Genomic DNA, 18,131 nt, shown 5'->3' with positions numbered 1-18,131 from the left:
TCGAGACTTCTCATCGGGGCTCCCCATCACCCCGTGGCCTAGGACACAAGAGCTTGTCCAACAGGCTCATCACGCAGCCCAGCCAATGGGAGGCAAGCTTACGTGTCCTAGGTAGGCAGTTTGTCCGCAGTGACCCCAAAGGTCAGCAGCAGGGCTGGAACTCAGAACAGGCTGCTTGGGCACCTGGCTTCAAGTTCCTAGATCCCTGGAGCCCAGGCTGGAAAGGGCTAGGGTAAAAACTCCTCCTTGATGGGCACTGGGGAGGGGGTGCCCAGAAGGCCGGCATTGGTGGGGCAGAGACTGCCCAGGGGTGGCCCTGATGGTGTGTGGGTACCATCCAGGGGCAGGGGCAGCTGTGCGGGGGGCAGAGGCTGCTGCTGCTGCTGCTGCTGCTGCTGCTGCTGCTTCTTCTTGTTTACTTTGCGCTCCTTGGCCCGGCGGTTCTGGAACCAGATCTTTACCTGCGGGATTGCAGAGAATGGATGCCGTAGGTGTTACGAAGGAGCTGGGTTGGGGGAGGGGGTCTTCATGACCCACCCTCTGCTCCTGACACCAGACCTCAGGGACTAAAACACATTCTCCCTGTGCTCTAGACACCCTTCTCTGAAACCTCCTTCCTCTCCTTCCAATGCCCCAGTACTCCAGAGCCCCCCGTGTTTTGGACTGCCCTTCCTTTGGGTCTGAATAGCATTGATCACCAGCCACTGTAACCTGTGTGTGTGTGTGTGTGTGTGTGTGTGTTGTGTAGTAATGTTGGGTTTAGTTGGGGGTGTGGCAGTGGTCCAGTGTGTGGTTTTGTGTCAGCAGTCTGGAGACAAGCTCTCTACTTTCTTTTTGTGGACTCTGTCCATGCATGGCAGCCTGAAAGGCCACCTCTGGGCTTTGCTACTTGAGCTGGGGCGGAGGACCCACATACCTGCCGCTCTGTGAGCCCCAAGTTAGCAGCCAACTCTGACTTGCGCCGGATGGTGATGTACCGGCTGTAGTGAAACTCCTTTTCCAGCTCTAGGCGTTGGTGATCTGTGTAGACCACACGGTACTTGTCCTTGGTCCGAGTCTTACCTGGGGAGCAGAAGAGCAGTGAGGGAAGGTGAGTGTGGTGATGCCCAAGAAGGACCAGGCAACCCCCGACAGGAAGCTGATGACAAGGCTGTGGCCTGAAGCCAGCTATGTCAGCTGTGTAAAGTGAAGCATCAGGAGATTCCCTGCCTGTTCAGACTGTTCACTCAGAGGGCCTCAGAGCTGTGTGGTAACAAACTGTCCAGATGGTTTTGGCTCAGGGGTCCCCAGACCATAAGTCTGAGCATGTGTCATGAAAGGAATACCTGGCTGGTGAGGGTAGGCTAGGGATAAAGGGGATTACCAGATCCTCCTCCCTCCTCCCTCCTGTGTAAGGAAGATCCAGTGGTGAGGGAAAGCAGGATTTGGAAGTACCCTGTGATTGGGGGCTTCCCAGTTCTACTGAATGCTAACCCAAAGTAAGACTGGAAGACCCAGAGCTGCTGGTAGACCCTAGGGTTTCCAACGTGCCCAGAAGGAACACTCAAAATACCACGCCTCACTCCACGGTTGTATCGGGGGCCATGGGGCTCATCGACCCGAGCTGTCCACACTCCACTCCCAGTGAGTCAACTCGTTCCACCGGACAAACCAAGTTCCCGTCTCAAGCTCCACACTGTGGTGGGCAGGGAACAAAATGAAAAGTTCTTGCTTGGATGCTAGGGGACGGCGGCAGACAAAAAGAAAATAAAACCGGACAGCATTTGCTTTGTTCACTAGCAATTATTTTGAGGAAAAGAAAGAAAACAGGGAGTCTAAGAATTTGGCAGTGGGAATTTCAGAGTGGTGCTGGTTGAGTCAGGTGGCGGGCACCTATCTAAGAATTCAAAACCAGTCCAGGTAACATAGTAGGACCCCAGTTTCAAATATAACAAAACAAAAAGTCAACATGGTGGATCTTGAAGCCCAACTGAGAGAGAGAGAGAGAGAGAGAGAGAGAGAGAGAGAGAGAGAGAGAGAGAGAGAGAAGGCAGATACTCAGAACATGGGTTCTGGCAAAGAGAACATGGAGGACCTTGAGGTAGGGGTATGTCTGAGGAGGAGTGAGGAAGCTCCTGGGACAGAGGCAGAGGAAAGGGGGCGGGGACAGATGTCAAGCAAAGCGGCTTAGGTTTTACTGTCTGGAATGGGAGAACCACGGTAGGGCTCTAAGCAGAGGAGACATGTGGTCTGCTGCAGGCTCTCATGTTTTTCTGACTGCCGAGTGGTGGTGGTGGCGGTGGGGCACTGCTATGTCTCAGGACAAGAGGGTGGTGACTTGGCTTTCAGATGCTGCTGCTTGGGCCAGGAGCTGGACTTAAGGGCTGTCTGAGGTTATTGACATCAAGGTTGTCTTTGGAACCGAGCTTGGAAGGCTGTCTGGGGCCAGTATTACGGTATGGGGCCTGGGTGAGCACCAGCTTTCTCTGGAAGAAGCAAAACACATGGCTAACCTAGAAGGTGCGTGCTGACAGAAATCATGCGCACACGGCAGGGCACAATGGATCTCAACAGAACCCTGGAACCCCTCCTGCCAAGTGCCCACACAGCCTGGCCTCTGTCTCCCTGCTCCGGCTCTTCCTGTCCCCCCATGCCCCTGCGCTAAAGACCTGCATTTGGCCCACCTCCACCCATCCATCCCACACAGCCTGGCAGGAAAGACCTCGGCTCTTCTCCAGGCAAGTGGTTCTGAGGGAGTGGGAGACAACAGCTGTTCCCAGGCGCCTTCTCTCTGGGTTTCTGCCAGAGCAGCAGAACCACACTGGCCACTTCCATATGCACCAAGCTGACAGGACCACCTGACAGCACAGACAGAGCACAGGTCATTCTGTGGTCCTGTCCAGGCCTGGTGAGAGGAGGGCAGAGGGAGAGGTTGCTGAGGCCTTGGCTCCAGATGTGGCTCCTCCTTGACCTAGAAAAGTCAATCTTGCCTCAGAAACAGCTCTGCCTGAGGCTACTACCACCACAGCCTAGCTGGGCTCTGAACCGATAGTCTGCTGGGATGACTAGCTGGGGCTGGGAGTCCTGGGATTTCAGTCCCCTGCCACCTTACAGATGATGAGGCAGAGCATGGTTTAAGGTGGTCATGAGGCTGCTGGAGTCTTTCCAGGCACATCCAATTACAGCTGTGGGTCTCAGTGTCCATGGTAACTATGACTGCTGTCCCCCACACCTTCAGATTATTTAATGTATTCTATGTACTCTATAATTCTAATGTATTAACTTCATGTAACAATGTCAAAAGATTAGGCACTCCTGCTATATCTAGTCCAACCTCCCTGCAGTCAAGGTCACCCTCTAGTCTAGAGCTCTCTCTGCTGCCTCCAAAGCACAACTCTGTCCCACCATATTTAAGGACCACTGAGCTACCCAACACCCTTAGCATGAGCAATAGAAGCTCACAGAGGAGACCACACCTCTATTTCCATTCCCTGGTCAGACCATGGCAAGGGCAGACTGTAAACCCTGGCCTGAACTGTGGTTCATGGCCTTGGGCTGGAACTTTCGAAAGCCAGGAAGACTCCGAGCCGCCTCCAGGAGGATAGGCTAGGCAGCAGATGGAGTTCTGCTTGTGAGAGCCCAGGCTCAGTCATGAAAACAGCTGTTCTCTTAGTACCTAGCACGATTGCCCCATCTCTGTGCCTGTCTCTGTCTCTGTTGACCCCACTCCTTGTGGTGATCAGAAGGGACCCACAACAGTCATTTATAACTGGGAGTCAGGCCACAGAAAACTGCTCTCACTAAGGCATCAGTCTGGTGATGACATGAACGGTGAGTAGGGTATTCTGATCTCCAGCTGGCTCTCCCTAAAACCAAGAATGCTAACTAGACATTGCAGCACTTCGGTCTCCATCAGGGTCAGGGAAACCCTAGTCCAAAGGCTTAGAGAGGGGTTGATAGGAATAGGAACCTACTGGCAAACTTCTATATAGTCCAGCTGCTTGAAGAATACAGATTGATTCTAAGACAACAGCCTGGCAATGAACAAAATGTTTGATTTCCTGTAAAGTCCAGAAACAAGGGACCTATCGTTCGGGGTGAGCGCCCTCCTAGGACCCAAATAACCACCATGTAGCCTGGCTGTACACGCACAGAGCTTGGGGCCACAAGCTCTATTTCTAGGCCATACCCTCACAAAGAACAGTGAATGTTACCACTAGCACAAGACTGAGAACAATGAACACGTCCGTGAGTAGAGGGCGGCTGAACTGAGATACGGAGCACCCACGGAGAGGAGCACTGAGATACGGAACACCCGTGGAGAGGAGCACTGAGCAACTGTTAAGGTGTGCATGCAAGGGAGCAAGACCAGGATGCTCTGAGACAAGCCTGCTCCCAGCTTGGGGAAATGGCTCTGTGCAGGAAGTGCTTGCTACCCAAGCATGAGGACCTGAGTTCACATCCCCAGCACCTAAGTAGGCCGGTTATAGTGGCTCCCTCACCTGGAATGCAGGGGGGAATAGGGCGGAGCCGAGTAAACCCTTGGGGTTCACTGGCCAGCCAGTCTAGCTGAAATGCTGAGCCCTGGGTTCGATAAGAAACCCTGCCTCAAAAAAACCAAGTTGAAGTGCAACAGAGAAAGATACTCCAAGTCAATTTTTGGTCTCCAAAAAGTACGCAATAATTCTGGGTGGTGGTGGTGCACACCTTTAATCCCAGCACTCTGGAGGCAGAGACAGGTGACTCTCTGAGTGTGAAGCCAACCTGGTCTATAAAGGGAGTTCCAGGACAAACAGGGCTACGCAGAGAAAACGTGTCTCAAACAAAGTGCCGTATTGCCATAGATGTATATAATTTTTTGATTAGTTGTTTTTCTTTCTGAAGATATATATATACAAGAAGCTAACAACAGAAGCTGCCCTCTCTGGGAAGGCAGATTGAGGTGGAAAGCTGTGGAGAGTGGGGTGCGGGAGTAGACTTTAGAGGGTTTCAGGGTTTTTTGTTTTTTGTTTTTGCTTTTTGTTGTTGTTGTTGTTTTTTGTTTTTTTCGAGACAGGGTTTCTCTGTGTAGCCCTGGCTGTCCTGGAACTCACTCTGTAGACCAGGCTGTCCTCGAACTCAGAAATCCACCTGCCTCTGCGTCCCAAGTGCTGGGATTACAGGCGTGCACCACCACCGCCCGGCTGGTTTCAGTTTTTATTGTGCACAAATGTGCAATGTATTATTTGTATATGTTGTGTGTGGATGTGTAGATGAGCATGTGATCGTGCCTGCGCACGCCTATGTGCACGTATGCTTCACTGAGGCTGACTCCAGGGCCTCATCATGACAGACAAGCATTCTACCACAAGGACACATCTCCCAGCCCTTTCTGTGCCTTTTAAACTTGGAGACAGAGTTGCCCAGGCAGATCCTGAACTCTGTAGTCCAGGCAATTCTTGAATTTGAATGCTTCCTGCCTTGACCTCTGGGTAGGGTTACAGATCTGAATCACCAGGCCTGGCCTTTAATTAATTAAGTCTGTAAGCTGGCCTTGGGCTCACTCTGCTGTGAGGATGGTGTTAGGCTCCTGGTCGCCCTGCCCCACCTCCAGGTACTGGGATTACAGGTGTGCAGTACAACACCTGCCTCATGCTGAGGATCGAAGTCAGAGTTATGTGCATGCTAAGACAGCACTTTACTGAGCTGCATTCCCAGCCCCTGAACTCTGGCTTTAAGTCGTTCTTTATTTATTCTTTTAGAACCTCATACATACATACAATGGCTTTTGATCAGATCTAATCCTAGGCCCTTCTCCAGCTCCCCTAAGATCTCCCTTCCCACCTGCATCTGCCCACTCCCTCTTCCTCTTCCTTCTCCTCTAACCCAGAGTCCACTTGGTGCTGTTTGCATGTGTGTGGGTGTGCATGGGGCATGGGCAACCTATAGTGGCCACACCAAAGAAGAATGACTCTCCTTTCCCCAATGGCTGTCAACTGCCAACAGCTCCTCAGCCAGAGGTGGGGTCTTGTGAGCCCCTCCTCATCCTCAGAATCTGTATTTTCAGGAACAGTCAGGAGCCTTGGGTTCTGAAGCTCTGGACAGAGCTCAAGCCTGTCTGCCTCCTGATAAACCGTTTGTGAGCACCTGAGTCCCCTCTGGAACCCAGAGAGGAAGGCGGTATATGAGAGGGACAGAGCAGGAAGGAGGCCAGAGTGAATGATTTACAGGTTCCTGGACACTGGCGCTAAGGGGGAAGTTCAGGCTCCCGTAACAGGTGTCTGATGAGGGGCCAGCCACTCCCAGGTTCAGAATGAGTAATTTATAGGCAAGATGCCAGTGAGAATTGGTAAGGGGAGAGGGTGCAGACCTTCAGGACTGAGCACGGTGGCCAGACCCTCAGCTCACTCACCTAAATGGAAAGAAAGCTCACCCTCCACTCTGGTTCTGTCGTAAGCAGAATGTCTCATCCCCGGGGTGGGGTGGGGGGTCTAGAGAAGCCACAGGCAGCTCTCAGCGCCTGGCCCTTAGGCAGGCACTTCTGGTGAGCTGTCCTGAAAATCCTGGCCCCCAGATTTGGAGTGGGTAGAGCTGACACTGGCCCCTGGGGTTTGGTACTTGGCTAGCTCACCAGGTATCTCTACCATGTGCTTGTTTGAACAAGCAGACCTCTACGGATGTGCAGGGGACCGACGTGCCAGGGTGGCTGAGGATGATCTCCCCACCTCTCTTGGCCCCCTTCTCTGAATCTGTAATATGGAGATAGCCATTAAGGACAGTCATGGTGGCTATGGGCCAAACTCGTGTGCATGTGCCTCAACAACTTGAGTTTTGTTTGTTTCTTTAGTTGGTTTGTTGTGTTTGTTTGTTTTTTTGTTGTTGTTTTTGTTTGAGATGGTTTCTTTGTGTGGCTGTCCTGGAACTTGCTTTGTAGACCACGCTGGCCTCAAACTCACAGAGTCACCTGCCTCTGTCTTTTGGGTGCTGGGATTAGAGGCATACACTACCATGTGAGCTCTGTATCCAGTTTTTTACACAAAACAAAACAATGGGATTCAAGACCATCTAGGGATGTGGAGACGGTTCAGAAAAGCTGTTTATTGCCAAACCTGATTCCATCCCTGGGACCCACAAGGACCAAACAAATGTAGTTAAACATGTTTAAAAAGCTTGGTCTATTTGTTCTCAGAAACACAGTAGGACACATCACACAGAGAAGGGTTTTCTACAATCCTCTCCAGCCTGGACATGCACAGAGTTTCACCTGAGGTGAGGAGGGATTCTTGTACAATACCTGGCATACAGCAGGTACACACAGGGAAGGACAGAGCCCATTCTTTTCCAACAGTGATGGGGTGGCCCCTGCAGGAGTGCCAGGAAATGGGGCTGTGTCCTACTGGTATGCTGCATTTGTAAGGTTCCTTCCAACTTGGAAGCAGGAGGCTCCCAATGTTTGTTGATTCTTAGATTGTGTTTGTTATTATTGCTGGAAGAACTCTAAGGCTGATTTCCCAGCCCGAGAGCCTAGACAACAGGCCTGCCCAGCTGGAAGACAGGATAGTGTTGCGATGGCCTGTACTGTGGTCCTTATCCAGGCCAAGGCAGACAAGAAGAGCCTGGCCTCTGCTCCAAAACAGACTGACTCCCAGAAAAATCAAATGGTCTTTAGGTCAGCACTTCTGCTGGGTTTGTGGCTCTAAGGGACACACACACACACACACACACACACACACACCACATGCATGTATGGGAGTTTGTTTAAAATACTTATTGCTAGGTTCTACCATTTAGTGGTGGTTGTGGTGGTGGTGATAACGGTTCCTAGGATCAAGCTCAGCTCTGTCTCTCAGCTACACCTCTGTCCTCTCATCTTTAGCAAACGCCAGATGGAGTGTTCTTAAACAACACTGTGGGTCTCAGTCTCCCCTGATGGAGAATGAGCATCAGCACCAAGGTGTGGAATCCAGAACTTCATAGATGCTAGGTACGCACTCTTCCACTGAACTACAACCCCAGAGCACAGGTCATCTATGCTCAGGTTCTACGCGATTCTAAGTCTGCCTCACTACTCACCCACTACCCCGGTCACCCTCCAGCCTAGCAGAGCAGGGGGCAATGGCCTCCTGCCCACCCATGTCCATGGCACCTGCTTGGTGGATGCTTAGGGAGGTGGGAAAGAAAGCCATTGGATGCCACATCAAAATGGAGATGAGAGAACAGATCCAGAAAGGTCACTGGGTCATGTGATGAGGACAGCTCCAGAGCGAAGAAACAAAGAGATAGAAAGAAAGATAGAGGGGGTTCAAAGGTATTTGGAGGACCAGCTTCCCTGCCACCCCCTGAACACCGTTGGCCAATGCCTTTCCCAAGCCTGTGGAGACTGAGGGAGAACACCAGAGAACAGGTTCTGGCGTGGGTGATTTGTGCCAGCACTGCCCCAAACTCTTGGTAGGATTCCTCTTCTCCATTCTGTGCCTGCATGTCCCATCTACTGAGGGAAAGTTGGATAGTGGGTATGTCCTGTAAAGTCAGACAAGAACAGAGTGGCCATCGTTTGTATAGAAAAGATGTATGAGCCGGGCGGTGGTGGCGCACGCTCCCCAGCACTTGGGAGGCAGAGGCAGGCGGATTTCTGAGTTCGAGGCCAGCATGGTCTACAGAGTGAGTTCCAGGACAGCCAGGGCTACACAGAGAAACCCTGTCTCAAAAAAGCCAGAAAGAGAGAAAGAAAGAAAGAAAGAAAGAAAGAAAGAAAGAAAGAAAGAAAGAAAGAAAGAAAGAAAGAAAGAAAGAAAGATGAAAAGAAAAGATGTATGAGAAGAAAGAATTCCAAGTATGCTGAGCATACAAATAACTTTAAAGACCCCTGGGGTGTCATCCAGATTAACACAAGAGGGCCACCAAAATGTGACCGGGTATGAGCAACCCTGCGGCGTTAGCACTACAGCAAGATCTGCAAAGGCCAGGTCCTCACTGAGGATCCAAACCTTAGCACCAAGAGCTGGCAGGTGGTGTCCTTACTGGAAGGACCAGACAAGCGGTTAAGCTTTCCTGGGTCCCCTCCCTGCCCAGCACACAGAATAGATGTGAAAACAGTTTGTAAAGGGCACAGGACTACAGAACGCCCAACCTGCCCCCCCCCCCCCCAAAAAAAGCAGAAGTGAGCTATTTTTGTAGATGCTAGAGCTCTCCTTTGGGAACAAGAGGAATGTTGCCTGATGGGAAGTCACACGTCAAAGAACACCCTGGGGTGTGGAGATCGGATTATGTCAGTTGCCTTGCAATCTCAATTCTAGCCTTTTCCCATCTGTGTCACCTGTAGCAGGGTCTCTGCGGCGGCAGCTCCGGCCCTGCCTATCCTCGGGATATTGAAAGCCATTGTGGAGTCGTGGGGTTCCCTAAGCTGACCATTCATGCTTGTGTTGGCTGAGAGGAAACTACAGCCTTTTCTGTCCTGGCTCCTCACTCAGGCCCTGGAGGAGGGAAGAGGCTGGCAGGACTGGGTTAAGCAGAGCCAAGGCCTGGATGAGGGTCCTCCTGGACCCCCTCCTCTTCCCACTCAGACTCATCCATCACGGCTGCACCTGGTAGCACTCAAGCCACCTGTGCATCTGGACCACCATAGTTTCCTTGAGTCCCACAACCAGACCTGGCTTTGGGAGGCAGCAAAAAGAAGGAACTTTAGAGTCTCGGGCTGGAGAGATGGCCCAGAGGTTAAGAGCACTGGCTGCTCTTCCAGAGAGCTGGGTTCAATTCCCAGCACCCACATGGAGGCTCACAACCATTTATAAGTCTAGTTCTAGGGAATCTGTTGCCCTTTTCTGATCTCCCCGAATGCCAGAGACACACATGGGAAAGCATTCATACGCATAAAATAATAGACTAATTTTAAAGGTTTAGGGTTAGATGGCCCTGAAAATCTTCACCTAGATTGGCCATGCACTGCTGGTACATCCCCACGTAAGCCACTAGAACCCTTCTGGTTTTGTTTGTATTTCTTTTCTTTGTGGCATTAGTCAGATTTCAAGTGCTCAAACTGTGTTTTGGTGGCTGGCTGCTAGACAATCCAGATCTGGTGCACTGTCCCAGTGACAGGAAGTTCTATGAGACACCACTGCCAGTTCACTGCCCATGGGGGACCAGAAGCCCCGGCTACCTAGCTCACCTCACTACCCTGAGGTTACACTAGCTGCAAGGTTATTCTGCAAGGACCCTCAGCCCAGAGTGTAGCTCCATCCCTTCCACTGATGGCTCAGCCTCCAGCACAGCCCTTCCTGCCTGGTGTTACTGCCTCCTTATATCTTGTCTCAGCCTCAAAGCCAGTCAGTCCAAAAGAGTCCCATTCTAGGGTCAGTAAGACTGCTTTTGCAGAGTGACCGAGCACATCGAGTGCCTGGAGACCCCAGCTCATTTGTTCCCGACTATGCTGGGTCTGTGCTGCCACAGCAGGCCTGTGAGAAAAGCTAGCACACCAGTTAAGCAGCTAGCAACAGTGATCAGGAATGTGGAGGACCGTGGATAAGGAGCTGAGGCTGGGCTAAATTGGCTAGAGGGCGGGCCTTCTTTACTTAGCTTTGGGGAAATCTCTTGGAGCGGGGGTGGGGGGGGGTGGGGGAGGGTGTGTGTGTGGTGGGGGGGCTGGCTTTTCAACCAAGACCTGAAAGTTGAGAAGGGAGCAGCTTCATGCCATATACAGGGATAATACTCCAGAAAGAGAAGATGGCTTATGCAAAGACCCTTGATGGAGGATCCGGGCGGGGAGCTGAATCCCAGTTCTCTGAGGGCAGGCAAAGATCCCACCACTGCTCAGCCACAGCTCCCTCACCCAACTGAACCTTCAGCACAGAAGAGAATAGCATTACCGGCCTTCCCGGAAGGATGGAGAAGGGACGGAGGATGGACAGAGGGGAGGCACAAGCTGTGGCTAGAGGACTAACAGAACTTCTGGCTGAGGGGGTCTGGGTTTGATCAGAGCCCAGGCAGGCCTGACGGTGGCAAGCTCGGGCTTCTCCTTCCTGCTCACGCCAAGATGAGGGCTGAGGGGAGACACGGAAAAGGGTAGGAACACACAACGATGGCCCCTGACTCCAGGTGTCATGGCTACTTGTGAATCCCAGGAGCTCCAGGCCTGTCCTGATGGGCCTGTCTGAGAAGAGGACTCCTTTCCCAAAAGCTGGCCCCTGCTGCTAACAGCCATGTGAACAGCTCCTGAGGCTCTGAGCATGAGATCTGCTGGGGAAAAGGGACGCACGTTCCACAACAACAAAAAAATCTCCAGCCACTTTCTAACTAGGTCATTCCCAGCTCTATCTGAGAGCTAAGGTGTCAGGTGCAGCTTCTGCTGCAGGGAAAACCAGCTTTAAAGAATCAGTCGCCAGGCCTACTTCCCCACTCTCCTTCTCTCTTCTCCCCCCTCCCCCCTCCCTCAGCTCCTCCCTCAGCTCCTCCTTGCTGGCCTCCTTTTCCTCACCTGGGTGGGCACTGACTGGAAAGCAAGCAGCCGAGGAGAGATCTTAGGCTGGGTCCTTGAGGCTGTCGCTTTGTTCGACAAACCCTCGGCAGGCTGTGGACCCAGGTCGGAACTGTATGTTGTCATACCCTAGCTGTGTGGACTTGGCCAGGCCACATGGCCTCTCTAAGCCTCTTCGATTTTATCTGTAAAAAAATGTGTCCAATGATAGAGCCGTTCCTCTCTCGGGGTAGTTATGGGGTCTAAGTAAAGTGGCCCAAAAGGAGGTCTCTGCATAGTGCCTGCCTACATGGTGAGCTCCTACTACGTGCATGCCAGAGGTCTCTGCATAGTGCTTACATGGTGAGCTCCTACTACGTGCATGCCAGCGCAGGAGGGGGTTGATTGGGACTGGCCCGTGATAGGCTCACAGGTGGCAACTGGCAGGAATTTCAAACAAGGGACCATCAGTAGGCTAACATGGTCCTTCACTTGGAGTGGCATGAAGCCAGGAAGGCTTCCTGGGGAAGAAGCAGCATTTGAACTGCTAAAGAGGCAGTAGAGGGAAGAGAGGGCGGGGTGGATAAAAGTCCCCGGAAATAGATGCAGAAAGTGTGAAGCTTGGGCCAGTTCACACCTGCCAAGAAGTATCACTGAGCGTTGGCTATCTGCCTAGGGCTATCTGTGCTTTAACAACAACACCGCGGCTTCGAGAAAGTATCTAAGTTAGGGGTGGGCCAGTGAAAAGGCTCGGGGCGCGGGGTGGGGGTAAAAGCATCTGTTACTCAAGTCTGACAACCTGAGTTTGATTCCTACAGCCTCTGCTAAGGTGGAGGGAGAGAACCGACTGTACACAGTCGTCCTCTGACCTCCACGCACGCTCTGGTATATAACTTCCCATACTAACAAATACAATTCTCTAAAACAACAGCAGCAACCCAAAGGCCGAGCTGTGGTGGTACATGTCTTAATCCCAGCATTAGGGAGGCAGAGAGAAGGGAATCTCTGAGTTTGAGGTAACCCTGGTCTACAGAGTGAGTTCCAGGACAGCCAGGACCTCACAGAGAAATCCAGTCTTGAAAAACCATGATGATGATGATGAAGTCAATGACGAAGAGGAGGAGGAGAAGGTAGAGGAGGAGGAGGAGGAGGAGGAGGAGGAGGAGGAGGAGGAGGAGGAGGAGGAGGAGGAGGAGGAGGAGGAGAAATGACTCAGGTTAACAAGGCCCTGGCTACGTGGCATGTAAGAGAATTGGAATCCCAGAGCTAGGCCTCCCAAATCTCAACTTCTAATAGTCTCCAATAAGTCCCTGGGCTTCTAAGCAAACTACTGGGAGAGTGTCTTCAGTACTGAAGAAGGCTTGAGAAGTGACTTGGCTCCCTCAGAACCAGGTAACCCTTGGTTCCTGGATTGCAGCCTAACTGGGCCTCCCCGCTTCCCCATTCAGGTGTCCAGCACCGTTTCCTAGAATAAAACCAAATCAAATCACAGTCTGGCCTTGGCTGCTCCGATTGCTTAGAGTCAGGAGCACTGACCAAGTGTGGGGGAGGCATACAGTCTCTGACTACTAGCCTGAAATGCTGTCTGGACGGTCATGGGTCCAAGCCCTGACTCCAGAAACTTGCAGAAGCTGAACTCTCGTCCCTCCCCTGGTCTCCAGAGATGTCTCCTGACACTCTGCTTTCCTGGTTTACTCATCCAGCTGAATGCAGTGAACACAGGCTTGATGTCAGACATGGAGCTGGTGCCCCAACCATTCCTAGGTCAGACAGACATGGCTCTAGACCTTTTGGGGACAGATAACATGGCAGTGGGAGAGCGCGTTGGAATTCGACAGGGCACCCGGCAGAAATCATCAAAGAGAGTGGAGGTGAAGAGTGTGACGTGGGAATCATGGAGGGCCTCTCCGTCAGCCATGAACTGAAAGGGACAAGGAGCCAGGCGTGTAGAGTCAGAGGGAAGAGAAACAGCAACAGCAGCAACCACCGGTACACAAGACCTGAAGCAAGACTTGGCAGGCCTGAGGAGTTAAAAAAAAAAAAAAGAGGGCTGGGTGCTGGAGCAGAGTGGCCAAAGGGAGTGGCCTGGGGTGAGGTCCAGAGGTGGGTGGGAACCAAGCATTGGTGCTATAGAGTCTCACAGACCTGAGGTAGGAGTGCGCTCCTCACCCTCAACAGGGTTGGGAACCACCAAAATGTTTAAGCTGATTCATCTGCATCTGGACCCCGAGTTCCTCTTCTGCCCTTTAACTGCCCAGTGCAGCTACTCTAGGCTGTCTGGGGGCTCAGAGGAAGGAAGAAAGGTAGCAGCTGAGCACCACGAGGACAGAATCACTGTGAACTGGAGGGTGAGGCAGGCAGCGGATTTCCCTCGGCTGTCTCAGACCACAGCACAGCATAAGAGCCCCTTCTGGGCGCCTATACCTTCAGTGCCCCGGAGAAACTGAGCCAAAGAGAGAAGACGAAGGGCTTTCTCCCCTTGGGGAGAGTCTATACCCTTCCCTCAGCTCCCATTCTGCCTTACCTCAGGAGCGTTAGTGAGAGTCACGTGAGGTAGGAGTGGTTTGAGCAGACCAAACTCCTGCATCTTTGGCGCCAAATGTGTCTAATCTGATTCCTGAAAAACCCCTTCCTGGAATCTGAACCCGTAGTCCTGGCCTTGACTCTTAGAGCTAAGAGAAAAACCGTTTTGCCTTTGGACATTCAGGGCCCCCACCTGAATGCAGAAAACTGTATATAAGTGACAGGTGACCAGGAGGGCATCTGGGTTTGCAGGTTCATGCCCAAAGGTCAAGGAGGTTATCCCACGTCACCCCAAGTTGTCAGACTCTCCACTCCTTTGACTACTACCCCACTGGTCCACTCCTTCCTCACCTGACCAACAGGAAGCCTTTATTGGAAAGAAGAGCACACAGGCTGCTGGGGCAAGGCTTTTATACCTCCTATCCTGTCATCCAATGTAAATCTCTTCCCCTGCATTTACGACCCAGGCTCCAGAGCAAAACACACACACACACACACACACACACACACACACACACACACACACACACACACACAGAGTCTTCCAAAGGATGAAACATTATTTTCAACTCCATCAGCTTTTTCAAGACTCTTTTCTATAGCTCCGAAGCAGGGTACAAATCACCATGTAACCTCTCCCTTATATTGTTTCATTGACCATAAAACAGAGACCCCAGGAATCGGCTGTGCAGAGGATTAGAACTGGTATGGTGTTTAGTGTGTCCCACCAGTTCCTGGCTGTGGCCTTGGGCCTGTATTTACCGTCTTTGTACTATAGGTTTGCTCACCTCCCAAACCTCACTTGTTATATAAGAGTTCCACATTATTAGCTGCCATTCCTCAAGGCACAGAAGAAAACAGCCTTGCCCCTCAAATATCCCTGGAGACAGACAGGAGCTTCGGTGTCCCTTGCACTTCTAAGGAAGGGTGTGGCTACAACCAAGACCTGAAACCACTGATCAAGCCCTCCCCACAGCTACCCAGGGGAGGAGATGGGTGTGTGGGAGAAATGGAGGGAAGGGAGAGGAGGTGGAGGAAGTCCCAGGCCTGACCCCAGCTGGGAGAAGGGAAGCAGGGGTCGGACATCAAAGAGTGGGCAGGCCAGCTTCCCGCCCTCACGGCCAGGTGGCCTTTGTCAGGACAGGCCAAACACAATCTGGACAATGAGGTGTCCTGTTCACTTTCCTGCCAACAGGAGTCACTACTGAGCTAAAGTAAAGGCAGTTACATGACAAAGGGGGGGGGGCATAAAGGTCAGGCTGTCCCTCATTAAGCTGGGCCTTTGTCCAGCCCCCTCTCCTGCCTTTGAAGAGGGTGGATCAGAGGGGCCTGCCCGGGGGCAGGCGCTTCACAGGCTAAGGAACCAAACAGCAGCCACCTTCCCAACTGCTCCTACTGCCCCTCCCCCGGGGTCAAGAGTTCAGGGAGAGTCCTGGGGAGGCTAGGTAAGGACCCCTGTGCCTATGCAACCAATGAGAACTTCGGCAACCAAAGGAAAGGGTCCTATCTTGTCACTGTAGGATAGGGAAGCAGCTGGTCCTGGAGGGGAAGAAGATCTGGCATTCCCACAGCAGATAGGTGCTTGAGTGCGGATGGCAGGGTTAGGACTGGATGAAGCTACAGAAGATCAGCAGTGCCAGTACTGCTGCGGAGACCTGGCATCTGGCTTAATAATTGTGGCCTTGCCACTTATACAGACCCAATGTCCACTCTTCGCGCGTTAGCAATTTCCTCAGCTATACAGTTAGGTTACTCAAAGCCCAAAGATTAAAAAAAAGGCGAAACAAATTGACTCTCTCCGGGGCAAGAGTGGTCGTGGGCCACACTCTTGAGGAGCCAATCAGGGCCAGGGCAAAGGTCAAAGAAGGAGACCTGGGCCTCGCCGGGCGGGCACCTGCCAGGTCTGGAGGCTCCCACGGGAAATGAGGGTCCTTACCGCTGCCACCGCCGCCTGCAGCCGCCACGCTGCGCCGCATCCATTCGTAGGGCGTCCGCCTTTGCGCTCCTGGCGAGGACGGTGCGACCGGACCCCCGAGGGACGGCGCCAGGATGCCGGGCCCAGGCCCGGGAGGCGCGGGCACCGGGCTAAAGTCCGGAGGGGGACCGAAGGCCAGCGGGGCCGGGCTGGCGGTGGGGGCCGCGGGGCCCGGGCCATAGGCAGCTGCCCAGTCGTCCTTGGGTGCAGGGAAGGGCGCAGGCCAGGTCGGAGGGGGCGCGGGCGCCGGCTCCACGTGCGTGTAACCCGCGAAGTCGGGGTACTGCGGGGGCGCGGGCGCCGGGCCGGGGGGCGCGTAGGTCGGAGGACCCAGGCCGAGGCTGGAGGGCCTGGCGGGGCCCGGGTACATGGGGGAGTCCTTGTCCAGCACATAGCCCACGTACATGGTGACCGCAGGGTCCCCCGCGCATGCTGGGCCCTGGAGCCGCCGCGCCGGCCGGCCGCCCCGACGACCAGCGACTGCTCACCTGGACCCGCGGCCGCCGCCGCGCCCGCCCCACCCCGGCCTTTTATAGCCGCGGGCCGTCCGCGGCCCCAGCCGGGCGGCTTTGCATTTCAAAGCGGGGGGAAGCCTCGGGGCCGCGAATCAAAGGGGGAAGCCCGTCGGGCGAGGGGGTTCAAAAGGAGACAAATTGCCGCCCTAAGCGGGAGGTGGATGGGCCGGAGGGCTGGGGACCCAGAGGGCGCGGCCTGGATGATGGTCTGGGCACAGCTTCGGTTCCGACTCCTCCTTCGGTGGTCGCGGGGACCTCCCCGCCACCCACCCCTGGGTTACAGGTGGAGGAACTGTCTCTGAAGGGCGCAGAGGGGGGGTGGCACGACCCCTAGGCCAGCCTCCTGCAGCACACGGAGCATGTGGCGCTGTCAGCAGTGACCACCAGCTTGAGGTGAGGCGGATAGCAAGCCTGACTTCAAACGGGGTAGGTAGAAGGCGTCTTGTGGGGGTGTGGTGGGTGTGGGGGGTAGGGGTCACGACCCCTCGGGTCCCAGATGAAAGCTATGGGAATGTGCATATGCAGATAGCCAGTCTGCAAGCTACTCTTTCTCTTATTGGTTCCTGAGAGAAACTCTCCAAGGTGTGGGCCAGGGGGTCTTCTGGGGACACTTTGGGAAACTTCACAAACTCTTGATGCCTACTTACCTTTCATTATCATGTTGAGATGTTTGAAATATACCCATACACCAAGTAGCATCATGAACCCATCTTTCAGCTTTCATAATTATCGGGTTTCTGTCACTTTTTTTTTTTTAATCTACTGCCTTTCTTTTTACCCTAAAGCATTTTTAGGAACAATTTAAAAACAAATTCCAGGCTGCATGTCACTTTACTCCCACACATGTCAGCGCGTGTCTCTAAAATACAGGGATAAAATCCTGAGTGTTTATCAACGAACACAGTTTATATCCCGTGTACTCCGACTGATTGAAAATAAAGCAATGTGATTTTGCAGTCGGCCTGATGATCCTCGTTGGTTATGGAAGGGGTCGTCCCCCACATAGTCTTTCCTACTCCGTTTGAAGACAGGCAGGCAGGCATCCCACAGCTACTGGAGCAGGGAAGGGCATAGTTGAGGCTGGGGGTAGAGGGCACTGCTGAAGAGTTGAGAATGGATTCAGGAAGGAAGGCTGTAGGCCAGGGCCGGAAGTGTGGAGAGGAGACCTCTGAGATAGAATCTCTCCTGCTCTAGGGGCCATGAAATGTGCAGAACGTTCCATGCCTCCAAGCAAGGTGGACGGAGGTCTTAGCTATTCGACGTTCCTTCTCTTTGCAGGGGCAGGCGGGGGAGTCAGGCCGTGTTGTGCCTTGCTGGTGAATGCAGTGCAAAATGAAAAGGCCAGGTTGTTCAGAAATAACCTAGAATTGCACAGTGGTGGAATTCAGCGGAGCCCTGTGTGACTGCACAGATGACCTGCCTGTGAAGGTGGCCCGGGGATCAGTCACACTTAGACACAGCAGTAAGCCTTGGGTCCCCTTCCTGCTCAAGGGAAACTGCCCACTGATTGGATGAAAGTATAGACAAAACTCCAGGGCGGGCTCTCTAATGAAGGCTGCTTATAAGAGATGGGAAGGTGCTTGTCACCAGCACGGATGACTGTATGAGAACATAGGTGTCACAGCGTGGGGGGGAGGGGCACCACATCCTCAGGTCAGAAGACACCTGGAATTCTGGGTTCCAGTGAGGACACAACCAGAGAAATACACCA

The 18,131-nt window shown here is 53.1% G+C and overlaps 1 protein-coding gene across 1 annotated transcript; it reads right to left on the bottom strand.

Moving 5' to 3' along the window:
• Positions 1-227: 227 nt before the first annotated feature.
• On the bottom strand, positions 228-16,311 carry Cdx1 (caudal type homeobox 1). The gene is made up of 3 exons (XM_052156110.1): positions 15,867-16,311; positions 917-1,062; positions 228-461 (listed from the first exon to the last, which is right to left on the bottom strand). The coding sequence occupies exons 1-3, from the start codon at positions 16,309-16,311 to the stop codon at positions 228-230; spliced, it is 825 nt and encodes a 274-aa protein (XP_052012070.1).
• Between the last annotated feature and the right edge of the window lie 1,820 nt (positions 16,312-18,131).

Source organism: Apodemus sylvaticus, chromosome 13 (assembly GCF_947179515.1).
Source record: "Apodemus sylvaticus chromosome 13, mApoSyl1.1, whole genome shotgun sequence".
Classification (NCBI taxonomy): domain Eukaryota; kingdom Metazoa; phylum Chordata; class Mammalia; order Rodentia; family Muridae; genus Apodemus; species Apodemus sylvaticus.
Note: the sequence above shows the minus strand (reverse complement) of the source record. Positions and strands in the feature narration are given on the sequence as shown.